Genomic DNA, 18,542 nt, shown 5'->3' on the forward strand with positions numbered 1-18,542 from the left:
TATCTATAGAGACTCAGTTAGGGATTCCTTCCCTACAATTATCCATTTAAACACGACAACTTCTGAATTCCCCAGAGATCTCATATGAGTTGCAAGAACTGCAAACCCAGAAAAGCAATAGAACAAAATAAAAAGACACGAGGAAACACAAGGTGGTATTCTAAACTGGGGTTAGAATTCTGAATTTTGACCTTTGTGTTTACAGCGGGACCTGTATCTGAATTAATGAAATACAGTTTGAGTGGAATGAATTGGCTTAAAGAAAAAACTGCTTCATTCAGGATTGTGGCATTTGAAGCATTAATTATAGTGCTTTTACCCCGAATGGTGTGCATGATTCCCAATGCTAAATGCAGCATAAGTGAACCTCTGCCTTTTCTTCACCAGAACTATGAACCTGGAGACTTCATCGCTGTTGGCATTTTGTCTAAGATCTACATATTCTATACAGTGATGGACTTTAGTGAAGCACCGTCTAGTAATCTTTTTGATGAAATCCTGTAATTTTATTTGAAACACAGAGACATTTGTTCATTTGTTATCTTATCTCATATAGTTTCCTCATAGGCAATGAATAACGTTCTACATAATGAGATAAAAAGATTATGTATAATGTGTATTTATTGAGCTGTGATTTCCATCACATTAACATTTTGTGGATCCAAGAAAGACTTTCAAAAGTGTGGGGGAGGGGAATAAGATAGGTAATAAATTATATTTTATGCAACGCCAACAAATGTTCAACACATTTGGGCTAATTTCCATAGGGTTTTTAAAAAGTCTGGCACCTTTATCAACTATGTTATTTACATGTTTCCATATTTTTACTGTAATAAGGTAAGGATAAAATTAAAAACCAAAGAGATGAAATTAAAAAGTTTGAGTAAATTGTGTTTTCATGGTAGCGAGCAGAAAAATGAAGAAGAAAAATATTTTTAAAAAATTGCAAAAAAACAAAACAAAACACTGCATTGGACAGCATGTGCTTTAGCATAATTGATTTCAAATATTTCAGACTCCAAAGTCATTTTGTCTTGAAAATCGTATTGTTGTTGTTGTTGTTGTTAGTTGCGAAGTCATGACTGACTCATTGCGACTCCATGGACAATGTTCCTCCAGGCCTTTCTGTCCTCTACCATCCTCTGGGGTCCATTTATGGCTACAGTGACTCCATCCAGCCACCTCGTTCTCTGTCGTCCCCTTCTTCCTTTGCCCTCAATCTTTCCGAGCATTAAGCTCTTCTCCAGTGAGTCCGTCCTTCTCATTAGGTGGCCAAAGTATTTCAGTTTCATCTTCAGGATCTGGCCTTCTAAAGAGCAGTCAGGGTTGATCTTTTCTAGGACTGACCGGTTTGATCGCCTTGCAATCCAAGACTCGCAGAAATCTTCTCCAGCACCATAGTTCAAAGGCCTCTTTTTACAATTTTATAATTGTATTACAAAATAATATATTGAAAAGAGACAGAAATCATTCTTTTCACCAATATATTTATAATATATTTAGAGTAGTAGTAAAAACTGGTGAGAAATATCCAGCTGAAGTACATCTTTTATGTACTTTAAAATACGTTGTAATAAACTCTATTAAATGTCATACCTTGAACAGTGTGAAAAAAATATATAATTTTCCTTTCAGAGTGATGACACCCATCTATCAACAATTCCTAGCTTTGCAATTTGCAGTCAAGGAGATCAATGAAAACCCCCACATTTTGCCCAATCACACCCTGGGCTTCCATATTTATAACAGTTATTTCACTGCAACATGGACTTATCGTGCCTCATTAGAGCTGTTCTCTACCAAGGAGAGATTCATCCCTAACTACAGGTGTGATATAAAGAAACGACCAATAGCTGTCATCGGAGGACCAACATCTGCAGTTGGAGCCCACCTGAGCACCATCCTGTCCCTCTACAAGATGCCACAGGTACAGTGACTACATGGAAAACAAGCGCTTTTGAAGTTTATTATGTCTTTCTTCTGGGTTATCTATGGGACCGCCTACTGCCACCGATAGCCTTCCATCGACCAGTGCGCTCCCATAGGGAGGGTCTCCTCAGGGTGCCGTCGGCCAGACAATGTCGGCTGGCGACCCCCAAGGGGAGGGCCTTCTCTGTGGGGGCTCCAACTCTCTGGAACGAGCTACCACCAGGGATCCGCCAACTCCCTGATCTCCGGACCTTTCGACTCAAGCTGAAAATGTTTTTATTCCATCGTGCAGGACTGGCCTAATGGGTTTTTAAATGGGGTTTTTTATTGGATTTTATTGTTTTTAGCCAATTTGAATATTTGTCTTTTAAATTTGCTCTTAATTTTTGTATTTCGTTGTTTTTACTCTGGCTGTAAACCGCCCTGAGTCCTTTAGGAGAAGGGCGGTATAGAAATTGAATAAACTTAACTTAACTTAACTTAACTTCCAGTAGTGGGTGCTTCTCATGGGATGAAGGTAGGATGAGAGGTTTAGGGAGTAAATGGACCCATTGGATCCTGCAAAGTCTTTAGCTGTTTATTTTGCTTGAGTTAATTAGTTACATATTATTTATTTGGTTTGTCTAATGTGCAACCATTGTTTTTAGGGTTAGAGCTGCTTTGGCTTCTGGTAGTCTGTCTTAATTGATATTCCTTTATTTTCACGTCTGCTTAAATTTCAGTGGTTATGATTGTTGTTATTGTTGCTATTGAAAAGACAACACTTGCTCTTTATAAAAGGAAGAAAAAGAAAAGGAAAACTTTGTATGCTTTGTAAATCAAAAGGGAAATTGTAGGGAAAGAAACCAGATAAAATTCAGAGGGTATCCATTATACCCACTGGACAGCCTATTGTCTTAGACAGTGGTGGGATTCAAACTTTTTTACTATTGGTTCTGTGGGCATGGCTTGGTGGGCATGGCTGCGGAAGGAAACTAAAATCTCAATTCCCACCTCAATCCAGGGGAAGGATCCTGCAAAATCCCCATTTCCTCTCGATTAGCTGGCACCCGGGAGAAAGAGAATAGAAGGGGGCAGGGCCAGTCAGAGGTGGTATTTACCAGTTCTCCGAAGTACTCAACATTTCTACTACTGGTTTTCCAGAACTGGTCAGAACCTGCTGAATACCACCTCTGGTCTTAGACCATAAACATGTTAATATACTACACCAGAACAAGCTATGAATAGAGCCAATTGAACCAGTTTGTTATTTCTGAAGGTATTTTTATTTTTCAGCATATATCACATTTGATACTACAGGGTGGATTGTAAATTCTGCTTTATCAGTAAAATATAGCTGTTTTATGAAATGCAAAGATGATCTGATGGAAAAATTAGCATTTGATAAGAGCCTCGGTGGCACAATGGTTAGAGTGCAGTACTGCAGTACTGCAGGCTAATTCTGCAAACTGCAGGCTAATTCTGCAGTACTGCAGGCTAATTCTGCATTCGAACTGTTGAATTCAACAGTTCGAATGCCACTAGGCTCAAGGATGACTCAGCCTTCCCTCCTTCCGAGGTGGGTCAAATGAGGACCCAGATTGTTGGGGGCAATATGCTGACTCTGTAAACTGCTTGGAGCGGGTTGTGGAGCACTTTGAAGTGGTATATTGTGCTAAGTGCTATTGATATTGATCAATTGCACCAAAGCAACCCTACTTATGATGAAAGTGACCCACTATTTCAACAAATAATGAGTTTCTAGATACATTCTGTACATTTCTTCCCACTGAAAAATAGATAATTCATTGCATCTCAGCTACTTTCTTTAATATTTTCTAAATTCACATGTAAACTATGAATGGAAGTTTGAAATCACAATTAATTTTTCATTTTTAATTCCTGAGCTTTTGTTTTCTCTAATGTTTTCTTCATAAAATTGAAAACTGTTATTTTTTTTTCCCAATCCCACTTTTCCATCTATTTCTTCAGTTCATCTATGGCTCAACTCCAGAGATAAATGAAAAAACACAGGTGGTTTTATACCAACAGATGTTCCCAAATGTGCATCACCAATACAATGGAATTCTTCAATTGATGCTCCACTTCCAGTGGACTTGGATAGGTATGGTCTATACAAATTGTGAGAATGGTGAAAAGTTTGTACAAAATGTGGTTCCTATGTTTTCCCTGAGTGGCATTTGTTTTGCTTTTATTGAAACTTTGCCAGCAATTACTTATTCTAATAATATTTTGGCTTCCGTGGAAGCTGGGATTGAAACTTTCAAAGTTATTATGAGAAGCTCCACTAATGTAGTGTTAATCCATGGCGAAGCTGAAGATATGATTATTTTGAGGATCATTCCCACCATATCCCAAGTGGAAGATATAGCATTACTGGCCAATGTTAAAGTGTGGGTGCTGACAGCTCAGATGCATTTCACATCACTTCCCTTCCAAAGGAATGACGACCTAGACTTCCTCCATGGTGCTCTCTCCTTTGCAATTCACTCAAAGGAGGTGCTGGGATTCCGGGAGTTTCTTCAGATGAAAAAGCCTAACATGAAAAAAGAAGATGCTATTATCAAGCTCTTCTGGAGAAATGCATTTGAATGTTCGTTCTCCAACTCCATGCTGGAGGAGAAAGATGCAGGCATCTGCACTGGTGAAGAAAAACTGGGAAATCTTCCTTCATCTGTATTTGAAATGGACATGACTAGCCACAGCTACAGTGTCTACAATGCAGTCTTTGCAGTGGCCCATGCTTTGCATGACATCCAGGCATCCATATTCAGATACCAAGCAGGAGATCATGAAGCCAAACTAAGCCTGCTGGAACAACGTCTATGGAAGGTAAAGTCCTAACCAAGCAAACTGTAAATGACAATTGGGTTGACCATATTTGCAGGTATAAACTATTAGAACCTAGACTGGGGAGGGTCACTATTCTCTTAAGTTTTAAAATTAAAATAATTAAAATTAAATTAGATAAGCACACCACACTGCCATCATGTGAGATGTGTCCAGGGGTGTGTTTTTTTTTTAATTCGCATTTATATCCCGCCCTTCTCCGAAGACTCAGGGCGGCTTACACTATGTTAGCAATAGTCTTCATCCTATTTGTATATTTATATACAAAGTCAACTTATTGCCCCCAACAATCTGAGTCCTCATTTTACCTACCTTATAAAGGATGGAAGGCTGAGTCAACCTTGGGCCTGGTGGGACTAGAACCTGCAGTAATTGCAGGCAGCTGTGTTAATAACAGACTGCATTAGTCTGTTGAGCCACAAGAGGCCCTTATTCACTTACCTTCACTACTGGTTCGCAAATGTGAGTGCATGTGCCAGCTCTGTGCATGCATAGGACCTTCTGCACATGTGCAGTGTCAAAAATGGTACGTGATGACATCTGGGTGGGTGGGCGGAGCCTCCCGCAGCAGCCCCTACCAGTTCACCTGAACCAGTTAGAACCAGCTGAATTTCACCACAGGATGTTTCATAATTCCCATTATTAATATGACACCGTTCCTAGGAATTATTAAATTCCAAATTCTTTGGAATGAAATCCTTTTAACAAAAGAGAATAAAGAAAATGAGTATCTACTTAATGCTAGAATGAAATCGAAATATGTATTTATCCTTAGCTGAACTCAAAAAAGGAATTGGATAGGAATTCCTAGGAAAAGCCAGTTTGGTCTAGAGATTAAAGCCCAAGGCTAGAAACCAGGAGACAGTGAATTCTAGTCTTCCTTAGAAATGAAAGCCAGCTGAGTGATTTTGGGTCAGTCACGCTCTCTCAGTCCAACTCATCTCACAGGGTTGTTGTCAGTAAAAGAGGAGGAAAAAAGAGCATTATGTATGTCCTTTACCTTGACTTATTTATAAAAGTAATGACGGTGGGATAAAAATAAGAAGACAAAAATAGGTGTTGTATACTGATTGGGAACTTGAAAAATAGCTTCTATATTAATAGCAATAGCATTAATATATGCTATTATACAGTGGTGAAATCCAATTTTTTTTTACTACCAGTTCTGTCGGCGTGGTATGTCTTGGTAGGCGTGGCCTGGCAGGGGAAGGATACTGCAAAATCTCCATTCCCATCCCATTCTGGGGCCAGCCAGAGGTGCTATTTGCCGTTTCTCCGAACTACTCAAAATTTCTGCTACTGGTTCTCCAGAACCTGTCAGAACCTGCTGGATTTCACCCCTGCTATTATATACTGCCACATAGAGCTTGACAACACCCTCTGATTGGTTTACAACATCAAAACCTTGTTTGCATATTGCAAATAATATTGCATATTGCCCCCAAGGATCTGGGTCCTCATTTTACTAACATTGGAAGGATGGAAGGCTGAATCAGCCTTGAGCTCTGTCAGGCTCGAACTCCAGACTATGGGCAGAGTTTGCCTACTTTAAGCATTGCACTACCAGGGCTCTTGTAATTTAGAACCGAACCGAACCGAACCGAACCGAATCGAATCGAATCGAATCGAATAGAATAGAATAGAATAGAATAGAATAGAATAGAATAGAATAGAATAGAATAGAATAGAATTTTTTATTGGCCAAATGTGATTGGACACACAAGGAATTTATTTATTTCATTGAACATGTCCCATTGCTGCATTTATTATTACTGTAACTAAGCCCATAAATCTTACTGTTGGTCTTCTTCTTTCAACTTTATCTAACATTAGAATCCTTATCTATAATTCGTATATTATCCTCCACAAAAAGAAACAGTGATATTTTCATCAATTCATAAGGAGTTGAACTTATCTTCAAGGAAATGCTGACTTTATTTTTTTTAATCCATAGAAAGTTGAGATATTTAAAGCTTCAACTTTAAACGTAATTGCAATTTTTTTTCTCCTTACCCAAATACGATCAAAAATAATCATTTTAATGTTTTCCTGAAATAAAATGAAAAACAGGAGTTTCTTATACAGTTTTCATGCAATCGTTCTTCATGGATGTGTATCTTTTATTAATTGGTGCTGCTTCTTATATGTTTTATTCTGTTTGGAAGTGATAATTGTGCTAAAGAAGACAAAGAGGAGAGAACATTATTCTTAATGTACTGGAATGTTTACTGTACTCTTTTTTTTTTTTAATTCTTCTTCTTTTTTCTTACATCTAGCTCAACCAATTTGTAAGGAGGGTGTCTTTCAATAATAGTGCAGGGGAAAAAGTTTCCTTCAGTCAGAACGGAGAGTTAGAGGTTGGATTTGATATTATGAACTGGATCGTATTTCCAAACCAGTCTTTTCTGAGAGTCAGAATTGGAGGGATCAATGAAATGGATTCTCAACAAATAACGTTTTCTTCTCCTGAAGAATCCATTGTGTGGCCTAGGAGATTTAATCAGGTATGGTCCAATTACAGTTTAGATTATCTTTCATTGTTATTCCATTGTTAGAAGTATTCACAGATCCAACATCCCAGCCTCCTGTTACCTTCAGAAATAAAACCCTCCGTGGCTTTTTCCTACTCCCATACATTTTCCATGAGTCATTGTGTGTATGGAGACATATGAATATTTGAAAAAGTATGGTGGCCAAAGGTCCAGATCCAGCAGGTTCTGACAGGTTCTGGAGAACTGGTAGCGGAAATTTTGAGTAGTTCAGAGAACTCGCAAATATCACATCCGGCTGGTCCCAGAGTGGGGTGGGAATGGAGATTTTGCAATATCCTTCCCCCAGGAGTGGGGAGGGAATGAGGATTTTGCAGTATCTGTTGTGTCTCGCCCAATCTCACCACAGCCGGGGCCTTCTTATCTGCTTCCGAACACGGAGGAATGTCCTAGTGTGCCTCCCGGCCCCAGCCCTGGCTCCATGCCCAGACAGGCTGAAGAGGAGGAAATATCTCCAGCCCCCAGCCCTGGCTCCATGCCCAGGCAAACGGAGCAACTAGACCCCTCCCCCTCCTCCACAGCATGTGAGCCTGAGGGAGGTCTATTGCCAACAGCTGCCGACTAGAGTGACCCTCGCATCAGAAGACTTGATAGGCGGGGGCAACAGAAGCAAGGGAGGGGCAGGCCTGGATAAGTGCTGAGTCATGGAGCCACACCCCATGGCCTATATAAAGGATCTGCTTTCTGGCATTTTCTGAGTCAGGCAAAGTCTAAACATATCATGCTGAAGTCACTTTCTGGTCTCCTGCCTGCCCTGAGGACTTTGCTAGGACTTTGGCAGAGCTGCAGAGGCACGCCTGATTCAGATTTCCCTGACCTGGCCGTCAGCGGAGGAGTGGGACACGACAGTATCCTTCCCCTGGAGTGGAGTGGGAATGGAGATTTTGCAGTATCCTTCCCCTGTCATGCCCACCAAGCCACGCCCACAGAACCGGTAGTAAAAAATTTCAATGTCACCACTGATGGTGGCATATGTGAATTTGATAAGAAGATAGTTTGGGATCTCATAAGTCACATGTTATCCAAAGACCAAAGAAGAAGAAAAAAGATAATTAAAAGGTTTAGAATAACTTTTTATTCTAAAGGTTAAATAGTTTAACAGACAAAATAATTTCACAAATATCACACAAAGCCTTAAGAGATAATGAGAACAGCTCATTAGGAGTTCAACAATATCCATTTATATCTGCTTTTTTTCCTCCTTTTATATATAGCAACTCTGATTTATTGAAATAACTTACTAAACTGGACTATCATAGTCAACTATCTAAAGATGATTCTGCCATTTTTTACAAAAAGTTGTGTTGTGTTCCAAAAAAGGGAAACAATGGGATAAAAAGACATACAAAAATATCTTCCCAATCTGTTATGAGATATCAGGGGAACATAGAGAGAATGTTTTCTGTAGTGTTCCTAGTGTGTAGAACATCCTGTCCCGGGATGTTTTGGGACATTTGAAATGAAATCTTCATAGTGATTTATACTATGTTTTCTTTCTGTCTACTGTGTTTTCCTGAATTATGACTTGGAATTACCGCCCAATATAAGCCCTAACCCAAAATAAGACCTAATTAAGACCCCCACCCATTCCAGGGTGCAGAGGGTGAGGCGAGGTGCACAGGTAAAAATTAAGCTAAGGTGGGGATGGGGTGTGTGGAGCTGCCCTGCTTACCAGATTTTGCTGACTCCGACTCCTGCCTTGTTGTGTCTGCACCCCCTGAGCCAGGCCCCCTGCCGGAAAGTGACTTGGAAAGTGAGGGGGAAAGGCCATCAGGACTTACCTCAGGAGCACCGACTTCCCTGGCTCAGCTCCAGGAGCAAGAGGCAGGCCAGGTGGAGGAGATAACAAGCCTCCATTCCCTGACTCTTTTCCCCCCAAGCCACACCTCCAGACCCAGCTGATGGCAATCAGGCCTGGCTGGACCCTAGGTTTCGTAGGCAGGAGAGACGGGAACAACAGAAGCAGGGGTGGGACAGGCCTAGGAAGTGCTGAGTCATGGAGTCACACCTCACAGGATATAAAACCAGCGAAGGCTGCTATGCCTCTTTGTAGCAGGCAAATCAACTGCTTAACTAGAGCTGAAGTACTGTTTGTTCCTGGGTGACTCATTGGCATCAAGGGAGATAACAGAGACACTTGGCAGATGCTCGCTAGTTTCCTTCCAGAGCTGATAGTGCCAGCTAATTAAGCCATTACTTGGACGGAGGCGAGGGGGGGACAGAACATGCCTTGACTTTCAGGCCCACTTCTTCTGTGGCCATTTGCCGCTGCTCACATGCATCACCCCGGCCCCCAATTTGCCATCAGAGGCTTTCCGGATGGCCCTCTACATGCAACCAAGAAACGAGGTCCGGATTGACGCATGGGGACTTCCTGGCCTCATTTTGCCATCAGAGGCCTTCCTCAGCAGCCAATAATAAAGCTCCAGTGCTTCCTGGCCTTGTTTTGCCATCAAAGGAATGCTTTCTGCAGCCAATAATAGAGCTCCGGAGCAATCCAGAACTCTGTTATTGCTTGCAGAGGGCTTTGCAGAATGTCTCTAATGGTGAAAGAAGGACTGGAAGGCACTGTGCTTGTCAATCCGGAATCCATTTCTTGGCTGCAGAGAGCTTTCTGGGAAGCTTCTGATGGAGAAACAGAGGCCAGGGATGATGCACGTGAGTGGCAGCAAGCGGCCACAGAAGAAGTGGGCTGGCAGCAGGATCCTTCTGGGTGGGGCTGTCATTACTGCCTCTATGAGGTGAGTCAGTAATTAGACCCCTCCCCCCCAAAAAAATAAGACCTGGTGCCTTTTTGGTGGCAAAAAATAAATAAATAAGACCAGGTCTTATTTTTAGGGAAACACAGTAGTTATTTTAGTCTTGTTTTAGTGATTCTTAATTGCTTATCATGTATCACATGATTTCATACTTAGCTGATATTTCCATTACAAACCACCAGGAGCTACTCTTGATTGTGTCAGTATAAAGTGTTGTAGATTCAAAAGACAACATTGAGGAAAATGATCACTCCTTATTAGAAGCCATGATCATTGGGTTCCAGTTCATAGGAGAAATGGGAATGGGAGCAAAAGAATGTGAAAGACTTCGATGGGAGCGCAGGAAACCTTTGGGTTCTTATTTGCTGGAAGTTATCTAGTGTCACAGAGGGTGGGTCCAATTATTTTTACTTTATGAAAGGAGGGAATGTTCATATTTTTACTAAGGAGAAATAGCACTTAGACTTATATACCACTTTACAGTGCTTTACAGCCCTCTTGAAGCAGATTACAGAGTCAGCCTATTGCCCCCAACAATCTGGGTCCTCATTTTACCCACCTTGGAAGGATGGAAGGCTGAGTCAACTTTGAGCCTGGTGAGATTTGAACTGCCAAATTGCAGGCAGGCAGCAGGCAGCAGGCAGCAGAAGTAGCCTGCAGTACTGCACTCTAACCACTGTGCCACCTTGGCTCATAAATCAGTGTTTGGAAATGGTCTGTCCATGCTAACGAGTGATGGGGGATTTAGGTGCATGCTCTTAATCTAGAACTGGAAGGTCTGTGAATTTTCACCCAACTACACTGTTGCAATTTCCTTAGCGGGCCTGCTGCTGAGTGTTTGCAAAGCCTGAGTCCTCATTATCTTTTGTTGGTTGTGAGTGAGTGATAACTTCTTTTCTGCTGGCCAGTTTAGTTTTAGGACAGAAATATCTGACTGGATTACATAAATAAGGGAGGCATGAACCCAATCTTGTTGTTGAGGCCCTGGGAGCAGTGGTGGGATTCAATTTTTTTTTTTACTACTGGTTCTCTGGGCATGGCTTGGTGGGCATGGCCTGGCTTGGTGAGTGTGGCTTGGTGGGTGTGGCAGGGAAAGGATACTGTAAAATATCCATTCCCAACCCACTCCACGGGATGGATAATGCAAAATCCCCATTTCCTCCCTATCAGCTGGGACTCGGGAAGCAGAGAATAGATGGGGGTGGAGCCAGTCAGAGGTGATATTTACCGGTTTTCTGAACTACACAAAATTTCTGCTACCAGTTCTCCAGAACTGATCAGAACCTGCTGAATACCACCTCTGCCTGGGAGGTATCCTCCATTTCTGGTTTGCCACAAGAAAGTGTAACAATATGCAAATAAATAGTAGTAGCACAATCTTGTCCAATGAAGAGCATTCTCTCCTTTCTTAATGGACAGGTCCAGCCACTTTCTCTATGTAATAACAAATGTCGCTCAGGATACAGTAAAAAAAGGATAGAATCAAAGCCATTTTGCTGCTATGATTGCCTTCGATGTCCTGATGGGAAGATTGCTAGCCAGGAAGGTAAGAGATGTTGCATAGAAAGCTGAAAGATATATTGACAGCAATACTCAAAGGCATGCCTTCTTTTATTATCCAAAAGGAGTTGATGATCACAATACTTTAATTCTTCACAGAATATCACAGTATTAAACAAAGACCAGAAATAGAATCCCTGTTGGATTTTCTAAGTTTCCTTTGCTTGCTGCAGATGTTTCATTATCAAGCTAGGGAACATCATCAATGCATGGGGGAGCTGTAAACCACATACTGTACGCTAAAATGGGATTGTCAAAGTCGATTTCATTGTGGGCCACATCAGGGTTGTGTTTGACCTGGGGGGGGAGCGTGGCCAGGGTTGGTGTGGCTAGCTCGACGTCATTCATGTCATGGACACCTGTGTTGGCCTGAGTGCTCTTCCAGAGAAAATGGGTTCCTGAGCTCCGTTTCATCTGTGATGGCATCCTGCAACCCTCTGCCAGTGAAAACAGAGCTAGGAAGTGCACCCCACAGGCCTCAGAAGCTTTGTTTTTGGCTGCAATAGCCTCCTGCAACCCTCTGCCAGTGAAAATGGAGTTGGGAATGCCACCCGTGGCCCTCAAGAATTCCATTTTCAGCTGCAATGTCCTCCTGCAACCCTCTGCCATCAAAAACAGAGTTTGGGAGTGCCACCAACGGCCCACGAGCCACACGAGCTCTGTTTCTGGCTGTGATGGCCTCCTGCAATCCTCTGCCAGTGAAAACAGAACTCGGGAAGGCTGCACGCAGCCCTCCCAACCTCTGTTTTTGCTGGCAGAGGCATTGTGGGCCGGTCCTTCACTGTTTCCAGGATGGCCCCAGCAACCCATGGGCTGGAACTAGCCCCTCAGGCCTTTTGTTTGACACCCCTGCTCTAGAAGTAATCAGCAAACTGTCAGGCCTGGAAGCCATTTACCCTTGGAACCCTGACACAAACTTCTTCTCTGAGAGAGTGATAATGTTACTCAGCCTGGTAATGAAATGTCTGCAGGAACAGAAGATAGCTCAGAGAACCACAACAACCGAATCACATAAACAGCTGGAATGGTAAACTGGACATACACAAAATTAAAAGCCCTGGATAGGAAAATCAGAAAAATAGTAGCAGTGAATCTTGCCCTTCACCCATGAGGTGATATTATGCAATTCTACTTACTAGGAAAATAGGTGACTACGTAATCTACGTAACCAATAATAATAGGTGCCCTGGGTTCACCACTTAAACACCACTGAGAAAATCACCATTGGTCAATTGCAAAAGGCAAGTTTACTCAAAACAGCTTAAACCCTTGACAATACCTCTAACATCATCAAACATCAACATCTGCCTTTTCCAAGTCCACAGAAAAAACCAATAGAGGGACAAAAATCCCAAATGCAATCAAAATATGTGGCTATTTGATTGTTATTAATGACATTGTTTGTGGTTATTTTATTTGTGGTATAACTGGATATAACAATTTTGTTTTCTCAACTGTTTTAGAAATAGACATATAAAATTGGTCATGCAAATTAAAATAAAAGCAGAGATCACACTGAATTTCTTGGCCTCTTTCCGAACTCATAAATAGTAAAATCATTCTTAATGTTGTGATTATTATTTTATGAGTTAGGACCAATTAATTGATAACATTTGGAGGTCATTTATTGTCAAACTTACCTGCATCTGGTAGCATCATTAGAAAGGGTCTGCAAATGGTCTCAAGGTGTCACAACAGTTTTTAATCTTCCTTTGAAAATTAAAACGATCAGTACTGTAAAAAAAAGTGCATATTTATTTGCAATTGTAATAATTTTAGACTCTATCTCCATGATCCCCAGCTGTCAATTTTTAATGTGTGATTTTCAACACTACAAGTGAGACTTCAAGCTAGAAAGCCAAGCAAAAACAGAATATTTTCAGATTACAAAATAAAATTCCAGTTACAAATTCCAACTGCAAATACCACAAGTTCACAAACCACGGGTACACCACGTCTGCTTTTTAATATACAAGAAGCAAATAGAATAATTTTGTTTGGTTGCTTTTTTGTTCTGAAGAAAATTTTGAGAGTTGCCTAGGAATTGCATTTATTTGAAATGCAACACATGTCCTGACTTATTAGTCATTTCTGGTGATAGACCTTTATGCAAATAGTGGAAAGTTATATGGTTCTCAAATTCTAACCACCGTATTTTTGGAGTATAAAATGCAGCTTAGTATTTTTTTGGGGGAAATAGGAAATCTGCCTACCAGGTATTCATCTAGCTAGCATCCTTAGTCTGGTCAGCTTCAGCACATTAGTTTGCTGGTTTTATCTCCCGCTTGGGAATAAAAAACATCTTCTAAAGCACAACTGATCTTTGGAGTGAGAAGCAATGAGAAAAGCAGGCAACCACGGAGATTGCTTCACTCGCTAGCACCTCATTAGGGCTGAAAAATACCTTCTAAAACACAGCTGAGAGTCGGAGGGAGCAGGCAAAGCGCTTGGAAGATCACTAGCACCTCGTTAGGGCTGAAAAAAAGCTAAAACACAGCTGAGAGGTGGAGAGAGCACACGGAAGATCGCTAGTGCCTTTTTTAGGGCTGAAAAAAGTTTTGAAAAAGCTACATTCAGAGTATAAGATGCACCCACATTTTCAACCTGTTTTTTTTTGGGGGGGAAGTGCATCTTATACTCTGAAAAATATAGTAATTATCATTTGATGATGGTCACGTTCACATTTGATTAGTGAAAAGAATTTCAGAACCACCCTATATTTAAACTAATCGTTTCTTTTCTAGATATGGATGTCTGCTTTCATTGTTCAGAAGATCAGTACCCAAACAACAGCCAAGATCTGTGTCTCCCAAAAGTGTTAACATTCTTGATGTATGAAGAACTTTTGGGGACCATTTTAGCCAGCTCTGCTATTTTCTGTTCTTTCATTACAGCTGTCATCTTCTGGATTTTTATTAAACATCAGGATACTCCTCTAGTCAAAGCCAATAATCGGAACTTGACCTATGTTCTCCTGGTTGCTCTCTTGTTATCTTTTCTTTGTGCTTTGCTATTTATTGGCCAACCATCCAAGATGACATGTGTTCTTCGTCAAACTGCTTTTGGGGTTGTCTTCTCAGTGGCCATATCTTGCATTTTAGCCAAAACTATCATTGTGGTTCTGGCTTTTATGGCCACCAAGCCTGGGACCAAGATCACCAAGTGGGTGGGGAAAAAACTTGCTATGTCTGTAGCATTTGGCTGTTCCTTTGTTCAAGGGATTATATGCACGGTGTGGCTGATAACATCTCCCCCGTTCCCTGATGCTAACATGAGTTCAATGGTAGAAGAAATAGTCCTGGAATGCAATGAAGGATCCACCTACATGTTCTACTGTGTCTTGGGCTACATGGGTTTCCTTGCCTTTGTTAGCTTCACACTGGCTTTCCTAGCAAGGAAATTGCCTGATGCTTTCAATGAAGCCAAGTTTATCACTTTCAGCATGCTGGTCTTCTGCAGCGTCTGGTTGTCCTTTGTTCCAACATACCTGAGCACAAAAGGAAAATACATGGTTGCTGTGGAGATTTTCTCTATCCTAGCCTCCAGTATTGGAATATTGATTTGCATCTTTTCCCCCAAATGTTTTATCATTATATGGAGATCTGATCTAAACAAGAAACAAAAGCTAAGCATAAAAACACCCACATAAGAATGTAAAGCTGGATGATCCCTAATCCTTCTGCATTAGTAAATAGAGTTTACTAATGTATTTGATATGTTTGTATGTGTCAGTGTGTCTATATCTGTTATGAAAGCGTAAGAGTCACAGCCCGTAGTGCTCCTATCAACACTGGTACCAATTTGCCTTTTATTTTTCACATGCTTTCTCATTCCTCCTTCAGGCTCTGATACTTCTCCAGCTTCTCGTATTCCTTCTTCCTGATGTTGTGTCTTTCTGCCATTACATCTGATCACTTCCTCTATATTCTCTTCCTTGTCTTTTCCCATGATCTATTCGCTGCCTCCCGAGTCCCAGCTGATCGGGACACAGGAGAATGGAGTTGGAAAGCAGGCTAGTGGGGTGGGGTGGGAATGGAGATTTTGCAATATCCTTCCCCTGTCATAGCCACCAAGCCACACCACGCCCACCAAGCCACGACCACAGAACCGGTAGTAAAAAAAATTGAATTTCACCACTGCCCTAACCCTCCCCACCGCTTCCCTTCTCTTCCTTTCCTTCCACTTTCACTTACTTTGTTTGTTTTTTCCTAACATTCTTACTGGAGTGACAACTATGATATTGCTCTTAATAAGACCTTTCTTATACTATTATTATAACAGTGGAGAATATCAGGTCAGGAGAGATGTGACTAATACGTTGCCTCCTATGTTTTATTAAATTCTAAATTGGACATTTCTCCTTTGTAATTACCAAGATATTTTTCAATTGCATGTTCTAATCCCAAATGAGTTCTTCTACTAGCTATGGTACCTGCCATTTCTTGTTACTTCACTGGAAGAGCATAAACAATATTTGTACAGAAATATAACCATGACATTTTCTCATTTATGATTTATTTATTTATTTATTTATTATTTTTTTTTATTTGCATTTATATCCCGCCCTTCTCCGAAGACTCAGGGTGGCTTACACTATGTAACAAGTTTGGTTGATATTGCTCAAGGCATTCCAGAGTTATGCTGGAACACACACACACACACACACACACACACACACACACCTATTTATATATAGAGAGAGATTAGGCAGATAGTTCATTGAGTGACTGTTGCTAGGAAATCACATTAGATGGGATTCAGTTCTGGAAAAATTGGGAGGGGAATAGCAATAGTGAATAGTCTAGCTTAAGAGAACTCAAAGAGGTTTTGTTGTGACTCCAGCTCCCGAGCCTGTTCTCATGGAGGAGGATGATTCTGAGAATGAGGGAGAGGAGCCGACAAGGCCTCCCTTTTCATGTCCCTCCTTTCTGGCAATGCCACAGGTTCCAGCGGAAGGCCAGGAAGAAGGCGTGTCGGAGCCCCCACAGATAGAGGGAGAGGAGGATCAATCCTGGATTGATCCCAGGCAGCATCGAAAAGAGAAGCGGGCACAGCAAAAGAAGTGGTGTGGCAGGCCCAGAGATTGCTGAGTCACTGAGCCACACCCCACAGGGGATAAAAGCGGGTGGAGTTGCTCCGTAGGATCGGTTGGTTTTGAGTTAAGGCTTGGACTGTGTGAAGGAATTTTTCTGTGAACTCTTGGCTGCCCCGGCAATGGCTTCTGACACGTGGACTCCTGTCTCTGCCAAGTGATAAGTAACTTGGCAGGCCTTTGAACTGCAGCTGCCAAGTCTTTTATCCACAAAATGAAATTCAGGTCGGTTGTAAATTTAATGACTGTTAGATGCTCACTCATGCATTCTTATTTGTGAGGTGGGGAGGGGTACAGAACAGGTTTGTTGCAGTGGTGAAATCCAGATTTTTTTATTACCAGTTCTGTGGGCATGGCTTGGTGGGCATGGTGTGGCTTGGTGGGCATGGCTTAGTGGGTGTGACAGGGGAAGGATACTGCAAAATCCCCGTTCCCTCCCCACTCATGCGAGAAGGATATTGCAAAATCTCCATTCCCACCCCATTCTGGGGCCAGCCAGAGGTGGTATTTGCCGGTTCTCTGAACTGCTCAAAATTTCCACTACCGGTTCTCCAGAACCTGTCAGAACCTACTGGATTTTACCCCTGGTTTGTCCCAGGAATGAGCAAAACAGCTGAGAGCTTTTATTGAGGAAGGGACTTCTAAAAACTGTGTTTTTGAGCTTTGGGTTTGATCATAGTATGAACTGTGCAGAATCATTACATGAAACTACAGAAAACACATCTTGCAATGTCAGTTTGTAACATTATGGAGAATGCACAAATAAACCAGTTTGTCTGGACCAAATAATTGATTAAGTGATTGAAAGCATTTATTTACTGTGGACTTCACAAAGACTCTCCCTTCTTTCATGTCTGAATTTTCTTCTTTTTCCATCCTTGTTGGGTTGTTGTTGTTTTTTTGTTGTTGTTTTGTTTTGTTTTGTTTTGAGACTTGCTATAGCCTTTGCAAATTTCTTTCTTTCTTTCTTTCTTTCTTTCTTTCTTTCTTTCTTTCTTTCTTTCTTTCTTTCTTTCTTTTTCATATTTTTATACCGCTCTTCTCCGAGGACTCAGGGTGGTGTACAGCATAAATAAAACATAGATATCAAAAAAATTTTAAATACAATATTCAATTAAAAATCTGATTCAATAAGCTAAATATTAAAATTACTGAATAAAAGTTACTAAATAAATTAAACCCCTTAAAAAACCCCACTAAAAAACCCTCAAATTAAAATTTATCATTAGGCCAGCCCTGCTTGGTAAAAGAAAAAGGTTTTGAGCTCGCACTTAAAGGTCCGAAGATCAGGGAGAAGACGTAGTCCCACAGGTAGATGATTCCACAGGGCCGGAGCCCCCACAGAGAACGCTCTTCCCCTGGGGGCTGCCAGCCGACATTGGTTGGCCGACGGCACCCCAAGGAGGCCCTCCCTGTGAGAGTGCACTGGTCGATGGAAGGTAACTAGCGGCAGCAGGCGGTCCCGTAGATATCCAGGTCCCATGCCATGCTTGGGTAGCTTATTGCTTATTGGTAGCCAGAAAAATATTTTTTCTGAGGAATGATGGAAAAAAAATGCTCATTCTTGTTAGTGATTACCTCAAATCTAATGACTAGTATTAATTATGATTGTCAGGAGACATGGAGATACCTCCAGTGAATCAAAAACTGTTAATGCACTGTGCTCCATTCCTATCTTCAATTAAATTTAGCCAATTATTTCTGCCTTAAAATCTAAATTTCCCATCCTCTTCATACACACATGCACACACACATGCAGACCAAATAGTATTTTTGGGGGGGTTCTTCAATTGAAAAATCTAG

At 41.3% G+C, this 18,542-nt stretch overlaps 1 protein-coding gene across 1 annotated transcript; it reads left to right on the forward strand.

Annotated features, from left to right (window-relative positions):
- The first annotated feature begins 324 nt into the window (after positions 1–324).
- LOC131197970 (vomeronasal type-2 receptor 26-like) lies at positions 325–15,296 on the forward strand. Its single transcript, XM_058182477.1, has 7 exons — positions 325–500; positions 1,636–1,927; positions 3,901–4,761; positions 7,056–7,283; positions 9,935–10,069; positions 11,507–11,633; positions 14,392–15,296. Exons 1-7 carry the CDS (start codon positions 325–327, stop codon positions 15,294–15,296), a joined length of 2,724 nt encoding a protein of 907 aa, XP_058038460.1.
- Positions 15,297–18,542: the final 3,246 nt, after the last annotated feature.

The sequence above is a fragment of the Ahaetulla prasina genome, chromosome 4 (genome assembly GCF_028640845.1).
Source record: "Ahaetulla prasina isolate Xishuangbanna chromosome 4, ASM2864084v1, whole genome shotgun sequence".
Taxonomy (NCBI): domain Eukaryota; kingdom Metazoa; phylum Chordata; class Lepidosauria; order Squamata; family Colubridae; genus Ahaetulla; species Ahaetulla prasina.